Below are 20,477 nucleotides of genomic sequence, written 5' to 3'. Positions count from 1 at the left end.
CTCCGGCGCTCCAAGGAGTAAAGAGTGAATAGTCCGGACTAGACTGCAGACTCGAGACTGAAATATAGGAACAAACTCTGGATACAAGGTAAACACCCCAAGGTGCACCATCAGCATCCCAGGCAGTACTTGAGTGCTCAGCCCAGCTCCAATTCCTTTGGTGAATGGGAAAGCATCTCTCCAGACATTTCCCCAAGTAAGGAGATAAAGGAGCAACACAGATAATGCACTTGCAGATAATGTGAGACTCAGGGTAGTGCAGTACCAGAGCCGTCTGGTCTTGGTGACTCCTCCATTTCTATGCGAAGCAAAGGAAGGAAGCTGGGAAACATATCCAGAGGAATCTCCTGGGAGTATGTGGCCAACAGAGCCAGCACACACCGGGACCCACCTGTGTACTACCTTTGCCCTGCTTAGGCTAAGAAAGGAATAGACTTCCTGTGCCAAAGTCAAATGCCTGGTCCTGAGAAGATGCACGTGTGATGATTTAGGACCAATAATTTAAGTCATACAAACACATTTGAATAAGTATGTCCAGAGGAAGTTCTTTGAAAGCAGGAAGGCTGTCAAGAGAACGAGCCATGACAGTGTGCAGTGCAAGCAGTGCAAGCTGACAGCACAGTCCCATCCCTGGGCACAGCTCATCTGATGCCACTGTGCTGAAATAAAGCACCTGGAGTCACTCCTCACAATTGCACAGCTGCCACAGAAACAGCAGCCTGGCCCATGCATTTTACAGCCATTACACAGATGTCCATGACATCCCTTAGTCAAACAGACCCGACCAGCCCCAATCAGCATGCTGAGAAAGCTCTTTCTCCAGGAAAGCTGCTTTTTGCTGGTGCCCAAATCAAGAAAGATTACAAGAAAAGGAACCATCTAAAACAAATAACTGGTCTAAATATAGACACTTGATTAGGCCAACCTCTTTCAGATTGCTCACATTTAGCTAGACAGGATGATGACAGAAGTTAGCAAGAGTTAGAGGAAAAATTATCAATTCACCTTACATCTGGATAGGGCCCAGATGAAGTGAGTGCAGCATTGTTCTTGTTAGCCACAGGAATTGACAGCAAACCACCCAGTGCAATGAATGACATCTAAAGCACTGCCATCCCTGTGGGACCAAAAGGCCTAGCAAACTGGACAGCCTGGTTCTATTTTCACCCTGAGACTGATGGCAGTGTGCCCTGGGCGCTGGACAGTGGGTCTTTAATTGGAGAAAATAAATGCTCCAAATAAATATGTCAACTAAATAAATGACGCATTTTTGCAAACAACTAACAACCCCAGAAACTGCCTGTGAAGCTGTGTGACCTCAGGACATTCCCCCTCCCCCTTGATGTCCCCTCATTTCTTGTCAGCAGCAGAGGGGCTTCAAGTTTTTCAAGCACCAGGAGACCAACACGTTATAACCTGGGCGGGCTGTTAGCAGCATGGACCAAAACATAAGTCTATCCCTGAGCTGGAAGATGCAGTCCTGGTGGCTCCAGGCCACTGGGGACACAGCCACTGAGCAAGGATTAGCACAGGATTCCTATATGGGTCTGGTCTAGTCTAAATATGCAGCACTCCTGGCATAGGGAACCAGAGGCTTTCACTGCACAGAACCTGGGTTTCCAGGTACCTACAGGGAGGAAAACACCCCTGCAACATCTTTTCCCAGCTCCAAGATTGTCACCTGTAGTGGTCCCCCCCACTCTCCAGCCTGCTGACCAAGCAGGAGTTTTTCTATCATCTTTTCCAGGCTGGACTAAATAAGGCACATCTGTGGCTGTCCTGGGGAACAGAAATACCATGGCCTGTAAGGAAGCATGTCTATTTATCAGAGCCACCACTCACTTGAGCATTCACTTATTTGATAAATAAGCTCTTATACTCAGTATGGCTTCTTGATCTTGCCAGAGCCAAACTTGCGCACTGAGGGCAGCTTTGCCTCAGCAGAGAGCTCAGGATTCAGCCCTTCCTCAGGTAAGGGAGAAGAGAAATGATGGCACATTTTTCTGCATTCAGCATCCCATGATCCTTCCAGTTTTTGAATGAGGTCTAACTGGCTTCCCAAACACTAAAGCTCTCACTCCTTGGGAAGGAAGCTGGCTTTCAAAAACCACCCCATCAGCCAAACGCTGACTGCATTCAATACAGAATAAACTTGAAAATGGCTGTGGGATTTTCCAGCCTCCAATGCAGCTCTGGTGCTCTGTCGTCCCAGAAGCAGAGATGGGAGTGCATAACCTCTGCCTGCTCCCAAAATGCACATCCGCTTTGGGTGGAAGAGCAAGTGACATCAGGCAGCACACTCTCCTCCACCAGCTAAGCAAGTCTAAGTCCTTCTTAGACCATGGTCAGTAGTGGCAACTCTGCACCATTTTCAGAGAGCTTTCACCACCCCAGGCTCTGATTTCCACCCAGCCCTGCTTCACTACCCTGCAGGGTAAATGGGGCCTGGAGATGAATGGGATGCAAATAGGAGGTAAGGTAACATGGCTGCATTTCTGCTGTGGAAGCCAGCTCTCTCCAAGGCGGCAAGAAGCGCACAGCTCAGCGGTGATAAACGGCCTTGCTTTAGTTATCACTTTCCTTAAGTTAAGGAGAGCAGCCTAGTGATGGATGGTCTGGAATTCGGTTATCAGGGAAGGCTGTCAGCCAGAGTTGCCTATCTCCACACACATTTAGCAGGGCGTCATTATGCGATGGCATGGAGTTAAAATATGACCAAGGGTATTGAAAGAAAAAGAACAGGATTAAAAAAAAAAAAAGCAAATTGAGCAACAATAAAGGAGCACGAGGCAAGAACGTTATCATACTAGTGACACCTTTTATCTCAGTCTGGTTAGCTAAAGCAGGGCACAAATTGGTCCTTCCTCCACTATTGTATCCTCTTGTACAAACAGAGGCAGATAAAATGTGTCACCAGTGCGATAGCATATCAATTTAACCCTAATTATCTAGAGGGTCAAACGAAGAAATAGGGGTTTCTCATTTCAACAGGTCCCTCCATCTCTGCTCGGAGCCAACACATTAATATGGAAGGAGGAGGGGCAGCCATAATTGATTTCCATCACTCAGGTGGTTCTGGCGTATAAAAAATTAATGCTTGATTCTCCCAACTAATCAGAGCTGGTTAACGTCCATCTGCTTCTGGGTTCAGGATGTCAGGAGACAAAGAAATGGGGCCACTTGCTACACACAGGGTATATTGATATTGAGGCAGTTAAAAGAACAAGTTCCTCTATGGGAAGGTAAAGGGACATTAAATCTTGGGGTTTATAGACACGATCTTACCCTTCCAAAAAAATCTGTTCCCTGGAGACCTTGCGTTGTAAGAGATGCATAACATTTTGTGTCCTGGCCAACACCAGTGCATTGGGCTGCAAAGGAGAGGACTGACAGGCTCCTGCCCTGGAAATCCTTCACTGAAGAAGGAAGCTGCTTGGGTACTGAAGCACACAACAGCACCATGGTCAAAGAGAGGAGCTGACAAACCACCTCAGCCTGGCACCTTCGTTCAAAGCAAGGTTCGTCAACACTCTGGATCATGCAGTCCAGAGGTGCTGCTCTGTTTTGATGTAGAGTGGGATGTCAGCCCCACACACCACTCAAGGGGCCAGAGGAGCCCACCTGCTCTTGCTTTCCACCAGATAAGCCCTTGCCAGGTGACTGCACCCCACTCTCACCAAGCACACACAGTGCTGTCTCTCTCTGCCCCCCATCAGTGCAGGACAAACCACATTGCATGGCTGTACTTAAAATTCTCAAGCAGCAGCTGTGGAAATACTGTACATCCGGAGAGGGTCTGAACAGCCCTGGGCTTTCGCAGAAACCCTGAGACAGGTCCCATCTCCCTCCCTCTTTGCTTTCCTTCCACCCTCTCAGTTCTCTCAACCACCCCCAAACTTGTCACAGTGCAACAAGCCTATGAGCCACACATCAGCTTTAAATATCAGCATGCATGAAGCAGGGACATGAGAGCAGGGAAGTGGGAACAGACAGAGCAAGCCTCCATCGCCTGTCAGGTAACACTAATGAATTTCAACACCAGCAGCCATTGCCTCAGACGGGCTGGTGAGAGGAGACAGAGTTACAGCGAGAAGCCTTTGCAGGAGCAGCCTGCCTTTTTTCAAAGCCCCCTCTGTTAATAAATGTCATTGTTGAGCAGGCTGCAGCAGTCCTCAAGCCGGGATGGCGTGGGCTGGGGGAGAGACAGGCAACTGACAGCACTTAGGATGCCTGGACAGCACAGCCTTTTCTTCTGCTGCTTCCCCAGAGAAGCAAGAGTCAGGAAAAGGAAGAAGATGGGACATTGCTATTGCCATAAAGCTGTCTTCCATTAAGGCCCCCAGTACTCAAAAACCAAACCTCCACAAGGAGCCACAAGTGCAATGCCAACACCCTCCAGTCTGGTTCACCGGGATGGATGGAGGCTCTACAGCGAACAGTCCTGGAATGGGCAGAGGGATGTAGAGACATCCAGGCACACTGCCTGCATTCCTGACAGCAGCAAAGGGTTACAGAGCAGTCGGTCCCTTTGCTAACACAAATGCATTCCCGAGGCAGCACAGGAAGAAGCATCCAGCACAGGGCACTATATGGCAACCGCACCGATGCACAACATGAAGGTCAATGCAAGTCTTCTTTACAAATGTCAACCTGTCATCTCTGGATATTAATGAGGGCTGACCAGCAGCTAAAATGCATCCATGCTCCATTAGTAATAAGAGAGACACAATGCAGGAGAAGAGCACACACCATGGCACATGGAGGCACCAGTGGGTCTGCAGGGCCTGGGGAGGTGTGGTGATGCACAACATAACTTAGGCCACTCCAGATGCCCAGGAAAGAAAGCAGTTGCCACACAAACCCTTTCACTGGAGTGTGCATTATCTTTGCCCACCAATCTTTAATTGGATTAGTGTAATGAGGCCAAAAACACAGGCTAAGCAGCAAGGCTAATACCTGGCACTTTCAGATCTTCTTTCTTTTTCTGTGATGCCAATTCTGGACAGAGCTGTGTTCTCTCTCTACCAGACATATTCCTGCCTAGGAAGCCTAAAAGACAAACTGCACGCCTCAACACTCGGGACTCATAGCAGCATTGGCCGAAATATCTGAACACCCATCCCATGCTAACAGCATGATCCTTATTCTCGAAATTTTTGCTGGGTACTAAGAAATTTGGGAGAACCTCAAGACCCTTGCTTTCCAAGCCGCTAGCCAGAGAATGGAAACGGTGTTATCCCAGACTGCAGCCAGAGCAATGTATACACTAGGGACATAATTCTGCCACAAAAAGCACATAGGGCAAGTGGCTTGTCGTGACTTGCTCGTCCTGCAAAGCACTGTGTGCCTTCCACTGCCATCAACCTTAATGAAACATGAAAGCATTTAACACCAAGCAAGATCTGGCCCTTTTATGGGTATTTGTCTGTGCATCAGCAAGATGCTGGCAGAGATGCTATCTCAACATTAAGAGCAAGGCTGTAACACAGCAGGTATTCAGCCTCCAACAGAAGATGTTCATCAACAATTGCACACACATGATGCTACAATAAATCTATGTGCTACTTCTTAACAGCTTCTCTTAAAAAGATTCATAGCTCTATTTACTGGGCCTGATTCTACTGCTAGGCATGTAGGAGTAAATCTAGAGTTACTCTCCCTGGAGTTTGTAAACAGCCAGGGATAGTAGGATCAGAACTGAGCTTTTTGATTTTTAAATAAGTACTTAATTACCATGCAGGAAACCAGAGCTTACTGGCTCCATGGTTCAGCTGAGATGAGAAGCGCAGCAGGCAGAAGATTCACACTATTCCAGATTGGTGGAGGGATAGAGCAAATGCTCTCACCATCCCTTCCAGACATGGAGAACGACTAGGTGGACTTCCCTTTGACATCAGAAATGCATGACACTCCTCCCAAGAAAAGAGATACTGCAAAGTCTCCAAGGCTGAGATCGCCTCCCCAGCCTTGGGAACCTGCCCTATGAAGAACCCTTAAAAACAGATTTTTACATGTAAACTTGGTGTGAATACTAAACATGCATACTAAACATGACATTATACAGCATCTTATGAAGAGGAGTGTACAAAACTGAATACTGTGTTCTCAGTGAAAGTCACGCATCACAACCACAGGCTGTAGCAGGTGAATGTCCAATCCGTCATCAGGAAAAACTCTTCACCATGCAGGTAATAAAGCACTGGAACAGATTGGTGGTAAAATCTCCTTCCCTGGAGACATTCAAACTCATCTGGAGAAGACCCAGAGAAACCCAATGTAAGTTTGAAGTTAGCTCTGCTTTGATCAGGTGGTTGGATTAGAGATCTCTATTTTAATTATTCTGTGAATCATGCTCCAGCAGAGCCTGATTAAACAGAGCGTGTGTCCTTTCTCTGTCTATATGGTCTCTTAGTAAGTGTTTCATACAGACATTAATTTAGTAATCACCTGGTTCTCTGCATACTAGCTGCTTTAAGAGGGAGCATTCAGACTCCTGCTGCAGAACACTGTAATTACGCACTGAGTAAGGGAATTTATCTGATGAAACGGATGCACCCACAACACATCGTGTCTAAGCCCCCTCAAAGCCAAAACACGCACAAAAACTAAGCTAAAATTAAATATGGTTCTCCTCCCACTGCAGAAGTATTTCTCCCCAGGAAACCTGAACGTGTAAGACCTAGAGCAAGGTGCTGCTCTAAACTGAGAAGACACATCCTGTCCCAGGCCTTCCTTAGACCTGCTCTCTGACAGGCAGGAGTAAACCTTGCCTCTTCCAAGCCTTGCCTGTCCAGACCATTTAGTGTATAAACTCTTCAGGACAAGGGCTTCTCTGCTATGAGTCATAAACTGTTTAGTGCCTAATGGTAAAGCCTATAGACGCTTAACATAATACAATCATGTCACTTAAAGGCCATTAGTCTTCAGTCTAAACAGCACTTTTCCAGTCACAGAGGGGATCTGCCAACCCAGGAAGGCAGGATAAAGGACGTGGGTGGTCAGTCAGGTCACTGGACTTGCAGACACCTGACGTGAAGCCCCAAGCAGGACAGAGCCTGGCCAAAAGGCATGGGGGAAAGCCATGGCAGCTCTAGCATTCAAAAGTTTTCTCTTTTGGGCTTGCTTGAACCACTTGAATCAGCTGAAAAACCCTGTCTGCCAGGTCTGTCTCCACCTCCAGCCATGGCTATACCACTTGTAAGGGGAAGAGCCCCTCATCCAAGGAGGGAGTCTCCAGCCTTCTGCATCACCTCTCTCTCCACTCACTGAAGCAGACTATTTATCTACATTCTGTTTTGTGACCCTGTTTGAACCCCTCTTCTTTCCTGGCACCATCTCTGTCTTCCTCTGGCACCACATCATCCAGTTCTACTCTCTCAACTGACTTCTGAGATTGCTTCTTCTTCCCACTCCCCACTAAAGGGAAAAGAGAAATCCTAATAGGAGCCAGTGGCATTGGGTAAACCACCTTCCCGTGCCCTCTGATGATACACAACCCAAAACTGCATGCACAGCAGCTTCATGGGCTCTCATGCTGACAGCAGTGGGGAGACTGGCACATTGGGTAACAAGGTCTGAGCACAGTTTTCTGTGCAAATTACACATGCACAGGGGAAAACAAGTTTGTCTTTTCCTTGTGGGGAAGAGACTGCTCCCACCTCCAAGCACAAGCTGCCATTAGTATTTGCTTCGCTGGAGAGAAGGAGCAGCGAATCCTCCAGAGCAAAGGACAAGTGCAGCAATTAGGATGCAGGGGCTGCGGGAGCTGTTTAACAGCACGACCTGGAGGTCAGTGCCACCGACTCCCAGCCCTGCATAAATATTGTATGAGTCGGGGAGAGGGGCTGTTACGGCCACCCTCAGTGCCGGCCCTCCCCCATCCATCGCCATTCTGCATCCAGCTAGATACGCCAGCAACATTATTTACAGATGTGACAGTCAGGAAAATCACTTTAGTAACTAAGGGAATGGGAATGAAGGCTGCACAGTAGAGCAGGCGCCTGGGAGCAGGCTCCCATCCACACCTTCTGCCTCCCTTTGCAGCCCTGCCAGATGCCATGGCCTGTTCTCAAACTGGCGGATGAAATACCACCAGGAACAAGGAGGGGAGGGCAGGCTGTGAGCTCCCTCTCAAAGCCTGCCCAGGGGTTTGATTATCAATGCTGCTGAAGGACACTTCAGCCAGCAGCTGCCTTCCAGTTTCCTATCAGTATCTCTGCTAGACCTGCCCTTTGGAGGGAGCTTTATATCAATATAACGAGAGGCTTTAGAGGGAGCTTCCCTCAGACTCTGTGTAGCCCCACAGAAGGGTCCCCACTCCAACATAGCCACAGGGGCTCATCCCTGCAGAAACTCCCCCAGCTGCTCTATTTGGTACCAGCCACCTTCCTGACACATGACCTGTTCACTCCTTATTCCCTGAAGGATTGTCTTCACCTGCAGCTTCAATCACACTGATTGGCACCAACTCTACTGTATCCTGGAATGTCCTCGTTCCTCTGCCCACTTTTTTTGCTGGACATGCCAGGTAACTGCATGTCTCCTGTGATGCTCTGCACAAATACAAACCTATTCTCAGATTCACCAAGACTGGAGGCTCCTGAGGACAAGGACATGGGCCATTCTCCAACTGTGCCAACAGCCCATGAATTCCTAGGGGCATGCTGCTAATAAATATTACTGCCCAGGGCAACACATGAGAGCTGCAAGATAGAAAACACAGCTTGGATGTGCTTCTGCCCATGAGACCTCTCCAGAATTTTTTTCATTTTTCTGTGGCTGGTTGCTGAATCCAGGGAAGGCAGAAGCCCTGTCTTACCATTAGCAGCTTTTCTAAATTCACTGTGCAATTAATGGGCTTAATTATTGATGGCAAAGGCAGGGAAGAGAGGAAAGAAAGAGCCAACGAGAAGGGAATGATGTGGGGGTGGCAGGCGCCAAAGGTCTCCGAAGATCTTCCCTCAGCCTAGAGCAGAGAAAGAGCCCCTAGCCGCTCTGCCGCTCCCACGGCCCTGCTCTAATGCTCCCTGACATGCCTCTGAAGACAGCGAGCTGTTTGCAGTCACCACCGTGATTTGTTAGTAATTATTTTCACGGTGTCACATTGCTGTCACTCTCTTAACAAAGAGACAGGCAGCCCGAGGCTGCCTGCAAGAAAGAACCAACAGAGAAAAGGAATTGTCAGGCACCCAGGGATCCTCTTTGCTTCCTGGGTTTCACAACCAGAGTCCTTACCAGCTTCTGAAGCAACTTCTGAGGAGAAGTGGCAAGTCAGAATCATCTCCCATCCTGGTCACAGGAAGAGGAATTAATTACTTAGCCCTTTCTCAATTTCACCTTACCTGTAAATCCAGTGCAAGACCGAGGTGCTTAGAGCCCAACAATTTGCTTCAGGCCTGCAGAACGCAAAACAACTTTGGCAATTGATGATTTTTAGTGCTCTCCTTTCAAGTCCCAATTTCTTTTCATGTGGTCTCACCATTAGAATGTGCTTCCCAAACAGAGCAATCCTGATGACAAACCCCTGCCTAAGTCTATCACCCTCACACATTAACCCTCCAGACTGTTCACGTGCTCTTCCTACACCAGACTCATTAATTCCAACACACTGCTGTGCTCTGCATGGCAGTAACATTTCACTTGGCATTTCACAATGCCAGAGGACCTCAGCAGCTTCCTCACACCTGAAATACAGTCTAATGGCTTGCTGCCTCTGTTTTCTCATACACAGCACAGTGACTTGACAAGAACCTCCCTGCTTGAACCACCTCCAGTCCATCCATCCAATCTTTGGCTGACCTGTCAGTCAGTTCAAGGTAATCACTCCTTTCCCAGTAAACATGGTGTTTGCTTGGGCCCCCAAGGAATGGAGGCTACTTTGGCTCCTGAAGTGTCACATGAAATAAGGATATAGAGATGAAAGACTGAGACACCTGGCCAGACAACCTTTAAAGCACTCTTGAGCGCTATGCAGAAAGCAAGCAGACTTCCTCCAGAGCAATTCCAAGTCTGAACTACTCCCAGCACAAGTGTTCTTCCCCTGCCTGCTTACTGATGGTGCACAAGGGTCAGTCTCTGCAGCCGTGGGGAAAGCTGGGTATTAATTCACCCTCTTAGCATAGGGAGAGTTTGGAAATATTAAGCCTCACAGTCTAAGGAAAACCTTCCTGCAATTAACTGCATGGAAGAGCTCTGACTCAGAGGGCAGCTCCTTTTCAGGGGTCCTTTTAATAACCAAGAAATGGCATATACATGCTGTGAAGAATTAGGATCACCACTGGGAAGCTAAATGGTCCATAAAATGTAAAAGTTCTCTTCAGAGCTGGGAGCACTGAGAGCTGGAGGAGAGGTCTTGGCAACCTCCCGCCAGCCTACTCCATCCATCCGGTTTGCAGGGACAGACGTGACTCCAGGCAGGGATGAGGAACTGAACTCAGCCAGTGCCCAGGCACCTTTGGCATGCTGGCCGACAGTCAACACCGAGACCTGGCTCAACGCTCAGATGGAAAAACTGAAGCAAGGAAATTAAAGATGACCAAGAGGCACCTAGGGAGGAAAAACAAAGGGTGTCCTAGAGTGTAGGTGCTGGGTGGAGAGGAGAGAAATCCTTGCTCCAAGAGAGGCAAAGCTGGTAGGACCAAGGCAGGATGAAGTCCTGGGCAGTATGAGCTTCCCGCACACAACCCTGCCAGGATATTGCCCTGCTTCCTCTGTCTTCTTCCCACACACTTCTCTATTGTGCTTTCTTCTACTACCACCTCCATATGCCTCACATCATTGCTAATGCCTGGTCCACATCAATGTCTGAGCACATGACACTGCCTTTGGGGTGCCAGGCTGCTGAGGGCAGCACCTTGGCCAAACACAGAAAAAGGTGACTCCAACTTGAAATGGACTCAGCTCAAAAAGTTAGTCTGCAGCTCCAGTGTCCTTCCAAGTCCTGCACACACCCGGTCATCCACTCCTGAGGACACAGAGTGTCGCTGGACAAGGCACATGAGAATACGCTGGAGGGAAAATACCAGGGATGACCTCAAGATGGCCCAGTAGGTCTTTGCCAGCCAGGAGCTTCAGGAGGAAAGGGACTGAACCCATCCAGGAAAATGGCTCCCAACAGGAAACAAACATCCAAACAAAACATTTTCAAGAAAGCTATGGACTCACACAGTAGAGCAAGTGAAAAAGGAAGGATGCTGCTCCCAGGCTGGCAGTATTCTTCAAGCAGAGCTCTCTAGGCAGAGGAGCCATAAGCACATCTCTCCCAGCCAAGCCACTGAGAGGGCAGCACGGGTGCCAACACACAACTGCTTTGCTTCAGCTGCGAAGTAAGAAGAGCTAGGATTCAAAGGAAGACAGCTGACATTTCAGACCCAGCATGAAACACTATGGCTGTCTAACCCTAGAAAAATTAAGCTGTTTTAAGAGAAAATGAATACTTTGTGCAGCTAATCCTGTTTTTCACACATGCCACAGACAACAAAATTCAGACGGCAAACAGCCCTCCAGTGGTTGTCCTCTGCAGTCCCAAGCCAACCAGCTTTTCAATTCCTCAAGGCACAGAATCACCACGATTGTGAACTGCTATTAGAGGGCTCTCATATAGACAGAGGCTAGGCTGTGTTTTTTACCAAGGACCCATTATAGATCCATTGATTTTGAAAACATTTTGCCTGAATTCACTAAAACTCTGGACATAGAATTCACCTTAGTGATTCCTGGTGCAGAGGGAATTATGGTTCCCTATTCTATGAGCAGATGGCATTGAGGTCATTGACTTACATCCAGTTCAGAGTGACTGTTTTCAAACACAGCTGAAGAGCACAGAGTTAAGTTACTCAGGGGTAGAAAATCCACCTTCTCCATTTATTACTCCATCCCAAAGGTTCAGTGCTGGAAATAAAGCACATGATGCAATGCCTATCTCATTCTCCCCTACACTGCAAACTTATCTGTAAGTTTCTCCAGCATCTTTCATGCTGCTTCCAATTTCTTCGGTCTTAATTCCCAGGCAGCAGAGTCCTGCTCCCCAGAGTGCACCGGGCAACACAGTTCAATAAATCTGTGGCCACTACAGCCCTGACTATGACAAATGTCTTTGCTATGATGTGCCAGACAAGGAGCAGACCTGAAGGTGACAGTCCATTGCATGATTATCCCTATGCAAAGATTTCATGTCCAAAGCTTAAACCAAAGGCATTCCCAGATATCTTGGACAATGTAACTTGCAGAAGCCCACACAACCAATTATTTCAAACAAAGACAAGAACAGGAATCAGGCAGGGTAACTGGTACATAAGGATAACAGAAGTCAAGTCTGGTAAATTAATTTTAAATAACAGTGTACAAAGGGAGAATCTTAAAATCCAAAATTTGTTTTGCATCAGTGATATCATTTTCTTTAAAAACAAAAAGCTGGACTGCAGGGTCGCAGAAGTGAATGGGGTCAGTGCTATTCCCTGTAAGTGCTCACAAGGCTCCCTTGCTTAGCTCCAGCAAAGCACTTTAGGATGTAATTACATGAACAACTCCATCAGCAAAGCTGACTCAAAAGGTTCCTGACCCTGGATACTCAGTCCCATCCCTTCACTGTAGTTCACACCACATTCTTTGTTCAGCCAATGTAACTGTGTGAAGAGATACAGCATAGGCTTGTTCAGCAAAATGATCCCCACTAAAAAAACACCACCAAGCTAATCTGAAGATCTTAGTTGGAAAGGAATTGTTTTATGAGCCTTAAATGCAGATGACTACGTTATCTTTCAGTTATCAGATCTTTCTTGTTACTCTCAACTCTGAACATACCTCTTGCCCTGCTGCCACACAACCAGCCCACCCTACACCTTCTCCTGCCTTTCCTCATGACTACCCAAGTGTTCCCACTCACCCCAGTCAGTGGCCATCTGCAATTTCTCTCCGAGGACAAGGCTACCAACCCCCTCCTGGTCGTCTGATAAAGAACAGCACATACAGGGGACACTAACACCAACAATTCTTTTCCATTCATGACCCAATGTTGATCTCAAAAACTTCCAGGACAGAAGTCTGGAAAGAACAACCCATTGCCACATTTAGAGCTGGTCTGAGAAGGCAAGCATCCTCCCAGCCTGTATAATTTGCAAGGAAAGAATTAAAACAGTAAGACAAAATTAAGCAATGGTATAACTTACTGCTTCGAATTTACTAATATCCAACCTAGGAAGAGCACCGAGGCCTATAAACATTTCAAGACACTTCACTGTGTTTTATCACTATATTACAGAGTACTTGCCTTTAACACTTATTTAAGAAAATAAAAAACTTCTGAGCAGTAGTTTCCTGTGAAGACATAAATTAGCATGTTCTGATCAGCCACAGTAAGTGCAGTACAAGCATCTTCATGTCAGAGTTATATAGACCAAAGCCTACAAATACTTTTAGCTATGCTCAATGCTTTTACAGAACGACCCAAATCTGGAAGGAGAAGGATTAACTGATGCTTCTGACATTATGGTGTAGGTCTGAGATTTGGGACATGAGGCTTCAGCTCTGCCTCTGCCTGCCTGCACAGCCACAGGCATATCACTTAACCTCACTGTATCTCAACTCTGTAGCTATGAACACATGGTGAAAAGGCCTCTTTCGTTGCCAAGATTAATTCACATTGTGTTTAAGAGGAACACAGAGGAAAGCAATTTGACATTTCAGCAGAGATAAACTACACTAAAGAGCTTATATTACAAGGGCTCAACTCTGGCAGATACTAAGTACCCTTTTTTCCACTAAGCCTGTCTCCTGCAGTCAGCAGCTCCCTCAGCCCCTTCAGAGGCACGTTACCCTCGCCACCCAATGCCACATCAATGCTATTTGCTTAATGACTAGTGTCAGTTCCAACCTAGGTGCAGAATGAGGTCCAAGCACTAAAGCAGACTACATCAGGTATCTGAATCCATCCCTGGAGCTGTTAAACTTGACTATAGCTCCTTGCAACAGGCTAAAGGAATCCTCCTGCTGAGCATGCAGAGGCCTGAGGACCGTGTGTCTAACGAGGCTGTATCCCCACTCATATTTTAGCTTGGCAGGTCTGGTGCTCCTTTCATCTTTTGCTTCAGGTAGCTCTCTTTAATTAATAACATTTCTGAGTCGACACAGAGAACTTTCCACCCAGAATGAATGGCCCTCTCTCATTAGAACCACGACTTGTCATGATGTATTCAAGAGTAGAAGTGTGATTCATTCCCTTGTCTGGGAATGAGGGGTGTTGCTGGGGGGTGGGGGGGAGAAGAGTCTCTGTAATGAGTGACTGGTATTTGCTGAAGCTGATATGCGACTCTGTCGGCTTGAACTGCCTTGTCAGGACAAGCCTTCAAGAAAGGTGATGTTCCTACTCAAGAGGTTTTCCTCATTAAAGAAATTGCATCTTAACAAGAGGGAAGGGGAGGGCTGGTAGGAGAGCTGCTGTCTCCCCGACTCCAGCCTGGTTCACACACACCAAGCACTGAAAGCAGGTTGATCCAAGCGCAGCCAGTAGAGGATCAGCATTCCATTTAGGAGCCCTCTCATGCAATGGACTCTCTCCAACAGCAACCAAATCCCCTCCAACAGGAACTCTCAACCTGATGGTGCAGCACACCCATGACAAAGCCTTTGCTAGCATGGCCGAGGACCTTGACTCATGCTAAACCTCCATAAGCCCTTCCCAGATGCGTGGTGTCCTGTTCTGGGCACCATGTGAGTAGTGTCTGATATGCGACTCTGTCGGCTTGAACTGCCTTGTCAGGACAAGCCTTCAAGAAAGGTGATGTTCCTACTCAAGAGGTTTTCCTCATTAAAGAAATTGCATCTTAACAAGAGGGAAGGGGAGGGCTGGTAGGAGAGCTGCTGTCTCCCCGACTCCAGCCTGGTTCACACACACCAAGCACTGAAAGCAGGTTGATCCAAGCGCAGCCAGTAGAGGATCAGCATTCCATTTAGGAGCCCTCTCATGCAATGGACTCTCTCCAACAGCAACCAAATCCCCTCCAACAGGAACTCTCAACCTGATGGTGCAGCACACCCATGACAAAGCCTTTGCTAGCATGGCCGAGGACCTTGACTCATGCTAAACCTCCATAAGCCCTTCCCAGATGCGTGGTGTCCTGTTCTGGGCACCATGTGAGTAGTGTGTAGTGCTCCCTTGTTGTTTGAGGGAAGACGGACAAACAGCTTCCAAGGAAGCTCCAGTGTCCAAGAGCAGTCAAGTCTGTAGCCACACAGTGCCTCATTCCCTGAAGATCAGCAAGCCAAGCAGAGGTTTTACTGATCCTTTAGCAGCTAATTTACATCTTGAATCCCGCAGACCCAGCAGTGCCAGACACCATCAGCAGAGAGCAATACCCCGACAATCACTGTTCCTCTGGTGCTTTTGTCTGAGCTACGAGTGCTACACACATTGCAACTCCTGGCTTAGATGGGGCTATTTCCCCACCATATCCCTACATCCACCACTGACAGGCTTGTAGGTTCCTCCTCTTTGTTATAGCCACTTCCCTGCATCCAGCTTGCTCATCCCACTGTGCCTCCCTGGCACCCACCAGTGGCATCTACCGGAAGCCCTCACAGTAGACAGGCCAGTCCAGAAGACACCATGCCTCAGCTCTAGACCAGAACATGCAGACAGAAGCCAAACTAAATGCCCAGGTCACTGCTGGAGAAGCCAGGAACAAGGCTGCATGGTTTAGCAGCCAAGCTAAGGAAAACAGAGGACAGGAACTCCAAACCACTCAAGACATGGGTAAGAGGACTGCAGCTATGCAAGCAGCTGTCATTACTAAGGAAGCTGAGAAAAGAAAGAGCAGTTAGGAGTGGACCTAACACAAGTCACAAGTGGTGACTCCTTAAGCCAGGAGTGTTGCACTCACCTCATTGTCCTCAATTCCTCTGGAACCCCACCAGGTTTCTATCACGAAGTGCTTCCACCAACACTCCTCCAAATGTGGACAAGCAGTACCACCTCCCTTCCTACTGCCCCAATGCCTTTTGTGCCCAGTCTGTGTTCTCAACACCGTAGCAACGGGCATCAGCTACACCGCAGGTCTTGTAGGGAAGCGTGGGGTGATTCCCTGAAATAGCTCATGGATGTTGCATGTCTCCAAGGCTCTGTCTCCCTATCTGAGCAGCCTTGTTTCAGCTCTCTGCTTTCTCTCTTTAAAAAGAGATGCTCAGTTCTGCTTTGCTAAACCCTATTTGGCAATGTGTCTAAACACACGCAAACTTAATTAGTTCAGGAGGGAGACTCGGCATTTGTGGTGACGGATAAAAGTAATGGGAAATGAGACAAGTCAGAGCTGGCAGGGAGTCCTCACTCGAGCCTCATCCACTGGCACGGTGCTAATCAGATGTGACGCTGCACACTGCAGCACCCAATCGGCGATGGAGCAGCGTGATGTGCTACTCACCAGGCGGCTGCAGCCAGGCTCTTGCTATCCATGTGCTTGGAAACACAAAACGTATTTTCTGCTTTGCCCTGGAGATGCTTTAGGATTGAATTCTGAAGTTAATGGTTTAAAAAAAATTTTTAAAAGGAAGAGGGAGAAAATGAACCACTCACAACAACCTCATGGCCAGGAGTGGAGTCTTCTTTTCCAGCTGACTAGTAAGGGACAACCCAGGCGAGAGACCACTGCCAACGGTGAAGAGTATATCTCCACTACAGAACAGCATGTCCCTCTGAGCCAGCTCACCCCACAACCCCTATGGCTCACCAGAAATAGGGCTCATCTTTACCTCTATTTGGCTGCTGTAGAGGTCTGAAGAAAAAAAAACCAAAAAACAAAAAAGCCACCCAACACATCCAGGTTGCTCTTTCCATATGGACACCAAGTTAGGATGTCATTACCTGGAAATCTTGTCAGCCTACTGTGAAAGAGATGGAAAGATGGGCTTGGAGCAAAGACAACTTTCTCACAACTATCAACAAAGTGGTAAATTGGACTCTCACAACAGCAATGCAGGAGTAAAGAACAGAGAAAATAGAATACTTGAGAAACAGAAGTTTAGCACAGCAACTGTTTGTGCTGGTCTCTAACAGAAGCTTAAACATGATATATAAAGAAAAATAACTCACTTGTAATTTAAGCAACTAACACAGGAACTTGCAATATATCCGAGCTCGTGACATAGCCTGAGCAAAGACCCAGATTTTGACTCAAAAGTTCACATACCACCCCTGTGTCTCTGTCTGGAGCCAACTTTTCATCTCCACTAGCGCTTGTGCTGAGCTTTGGTCCCCATATTTCATGTCTCACTAATCACACCAAGAAAAGGCAAGGAAGGAGCTGCCACTCTGCAAAGACCACTCGGCAGGGAAGAACTGGTGCTGATTGCTCCTAGGCTATGTGCAGTTTATTTAGGCTTCCAACTTGGGGAAACCAATGTCACAGTGAAAACCAAGCAACACTACTAACGAGTTGTGGCTGTCAGATCAGGATGGGATGTGTCAAGCCCGTGCTTTACTGGTGTGATAACAACAGGAGTCTTTATCCAGCACTGCAGGGAAATGAACAGCTGAAGCAAGATTATATAAATCCAAGGGAATTCAGCACTATAGGACACTGATCTGCAAACACTTTGGAGACTGAATTAATTTAATTTTTGGACATTTAGCTCCATTCTTATAATAACCTTTCTTAGGTTGGTGGTCTAGCTATTTTCCTAACAAAACATGCACACACACACTCACTGACACTTGCAGATCCCAGTGCAGGTCTCCACCTGGTACTTGCCAGATACTCACCCAGCTGATGAAGATGACCTTAACAATAAGAACACCACTGGAGCATGCCAGACCTGGCTTGTATTCTATTCTAAAGACTACTCTGTGATTCACATCGAGTTACTGTGCCAAGATGACAGAAAAAGCCTTAAATGCAGGAAGTCAGGTATGGATCATCACTTGATCATCCATGTATGCACTCAGAAATATCCATCCCTTTGGAAAGTATATTGGATAAAAGGCAAATCATCACAAAGCTCCAGTTTAAACTTTTCTTGGGGTTCTGAAAGGCTTCTCTCACTACAGGGAATATCCTAGGCAGTGATCTTGCACCATGCCCAGCAACCACCTGTCTTTTGAAACAACTCTCCACTCCCAATTATGCAAGGCAAACAACAATTTCCCTAAGAAACAATGACTAGGGACAGTTGGAGGCTTGCAAGGACAAAGACATAGGCACTAGAGGCAAGCATGGAGCAATAAAGCCCAGGAAAATCTCCCTCCCCTTCCATACTCACATCACTTTCAAATCCCAGTCTCCACAGGTCACAAAAATCGACTTGACGCTGGGATCTAAGAGGCCTTCCTTTGCCATCCACTCGTCAACCCTCTGAAAGGAAGGCAAGAAAAGGGGATGAGTTTTGCAGAGACAGTCCAAGCCACAACAGTTAAACTCAGATAAGCTGCTTGCAATCAAGACAGAAGAAAATTGTGATCTTATCCAACCTCTCCCTCTCTCTCTTCTCTCTTTGCTTGCCATCTCAACAACAGCACATTTGGACCTTTGAAGATTTCTGATAGGAGACATCAGGCAACCAGAGCAGAGATGATCTTATCAGACACCGCAGCAGCTCTGCTTGTGGAGGGATGAAAGTTGTGCAGCGTTAACGGGACGACACAACTGTGCTGTTACCTGGCATTTCTCCTCTCCCTGTACCAAAGGGGCTCATAGGGAGCATAACTTGTGTCCCCTCCAGTGAGGAGAAAAGACAGGTATATTGAGACAACATCCCTCCCCCGCAGCATTTCTCACATACTCTACTTCATATAGCACCAGGGGGATATAGAAAGGGGGAAAAATGGAAGGGCTGGGCACACATAGGCACTGTGTGGCAGTAACAAGAAAAGCCAGGTGTCCCCTTCCTCTCTAGGCTGGATCCCTCTTTCCTTCTTACAGTTCTGAAGAGGTGCTTGTTCAGGGTACTGTGGATTTAAAGTGAATCCACTATTCCTGAACAACTTCCCATAGGGACAGATGTTCTGGGTCCTCTTCAGAAATGGGCCACGTTAACCTGGAGGATGCAATCCACCTCAGGGATTAAGGAACTAACCTACACTAAAAGTCCTGCATAGACACTTACCCAGCTAAAAGCAGCAAACAGCGTGCCCAAAATCTTGCAGTGGCAGGCAATCAGGTGTTATTATGCAACCTCATTAGCAACATTTTCAATGCTTGAGCAAGAGAAATCCCTCCTCTTTTCCCTTGCTTGACACCTTTCACTCCTGAGTAAACCAGCATGCCTCAGAAGCTGCCTGACCTGAATCTCATTTTAACCTAGAAATGTGCTGCTGTATGAACACCTTTTCTGTCCAAATAAAAAAAAATTCTACAGAAGTGTTTCCACACTCTAAGGAGCTTCCATAGAAACAGAACAAACCATTTTCTGGAATGTAGTGATCTACATTCACCCATCCAGGCAAAGAGGGCTCTCCCTCCTGGGGAAACAGGCACAAGCATCCATATGTTTACGGACATGCAAGGCTGCTACATGCTCTCTGGAGAGCACAGGGAGAGCTGGGGGTTTGCATGGATGCGAGATGTCACCTCTACAGAGCACCATCTTCGGTCTCATGTCACTGCCACAGCCTTTCCTGCCAGGCTTGATGCTTCTTCCTGTGACCAACTGTACAACAGCCCTCTGAGTAAGGTTCCCCAAAAAAGCAGCATCCAGCCTCTCAGTCACACTCCCTTGGGCTGGCAGGATCTCCCAGCCAGCCTCACATGAGCCTGCCTGGAGTTGGGGACAGCAGCAGTAACCTTTCTAAACTCCCTGATGTGAGCGCCCATCAAGTGCTGTCTCCATAGAGGATTTTAACGCCTTTAATTTAATTTCCTCAGATAAGCAATTGTTGCAATTATTCTGATTAGGAACAATTAGGTAACATAGCAGTAGAAATCCTGACAGAAATGATGCATCGAACACCAACCTCCAGCCCAAGTGGGCTCTGCTTGAGGAGGTTTCCTTCACTGTCTGACTACCAACAAAAGCTATTGATGGAGAAATACTTCCAAGCTAATTAAGCCTTAAATGCTTTAGGAATTCCACATTAAGCAGATGGTATTATTAGGGCTGTATCTGCATTCGCACATCCTTTAGATCAGATTTCAGAGGCATTTTCTTTCTATACTACATGTATTATTGAGCATTTAAATAGGTAGAAAAATTAATTTAATAAAGTGCTGAGGGAGGGGAAAAGAAATGAAAGCAGAAGCTCCAGGAGCAGTGGTCTTGAGCAACATCTTGGTGCTTTAAAACTGGCTCCAGAATCACCTCTTCTCCTATCTACTAGCAGGAGTTTGGATATCTTGTCAGCACCCTTGACATGAACAGCTGGAGATGACAGATCAATGGTTCAATACTCTCAGCAGTGTGTCACCAATGTGACAGCAAATGTTATTCTAATGAAGCTGTAATCATAGTCAAATTACGCGGTTCAATTCTCAGCAAGGGGAGGGTGCAGGGAAAGA

The 20,477-nt window shown here is 47.2% G+C and overlaps 1 protein-coding gene across 1 annotated transcript in view; it reads right to left on the bottom strand.

Annotated features, from left to right (window-relative positions):
* ERI3 (ERI1 exoribonuclease family member 3) overlaps nucleotides 1–20,477 on the bottom strand; it is a 122,396-nt gene that overhangs the window by 81,112 nt on the left and 20,807 nt on the right. The window contains exon 4 of the mRNA XM_008640790.2: nucleotides 18,247–18,338. Within this exon, the coding sequence (XP_008639012.2) occupies nucleotides 18,247–18,338 (92 nt within the window). The remainder of the gene's footprint in view (nucleotides 1–18,246; nucleotides 18,339–20,477) is intronic.

Source organism: Corvus brachyrhynchos, unplaced genomic scaffold (assembly GCF_000691975.1).
Source record: "Corvus brachyrhynchos isolate BGI_N302 unplaced genomic scaffold, ASM69197v1 scaffold48, whole genome shotgun sequence".
Taxonomy (NCBI): domain Eukaryota; kingdom Metazoa; phylum Chordata; class Aves; order Passeriformes; family Corvidae; genus Corvus; species Corvus brachyrhynchos.
Note: the sequence above shows the minus strand (reverse complement) of the source record. Positions and strands in the feature narration are given on the sequence as shown.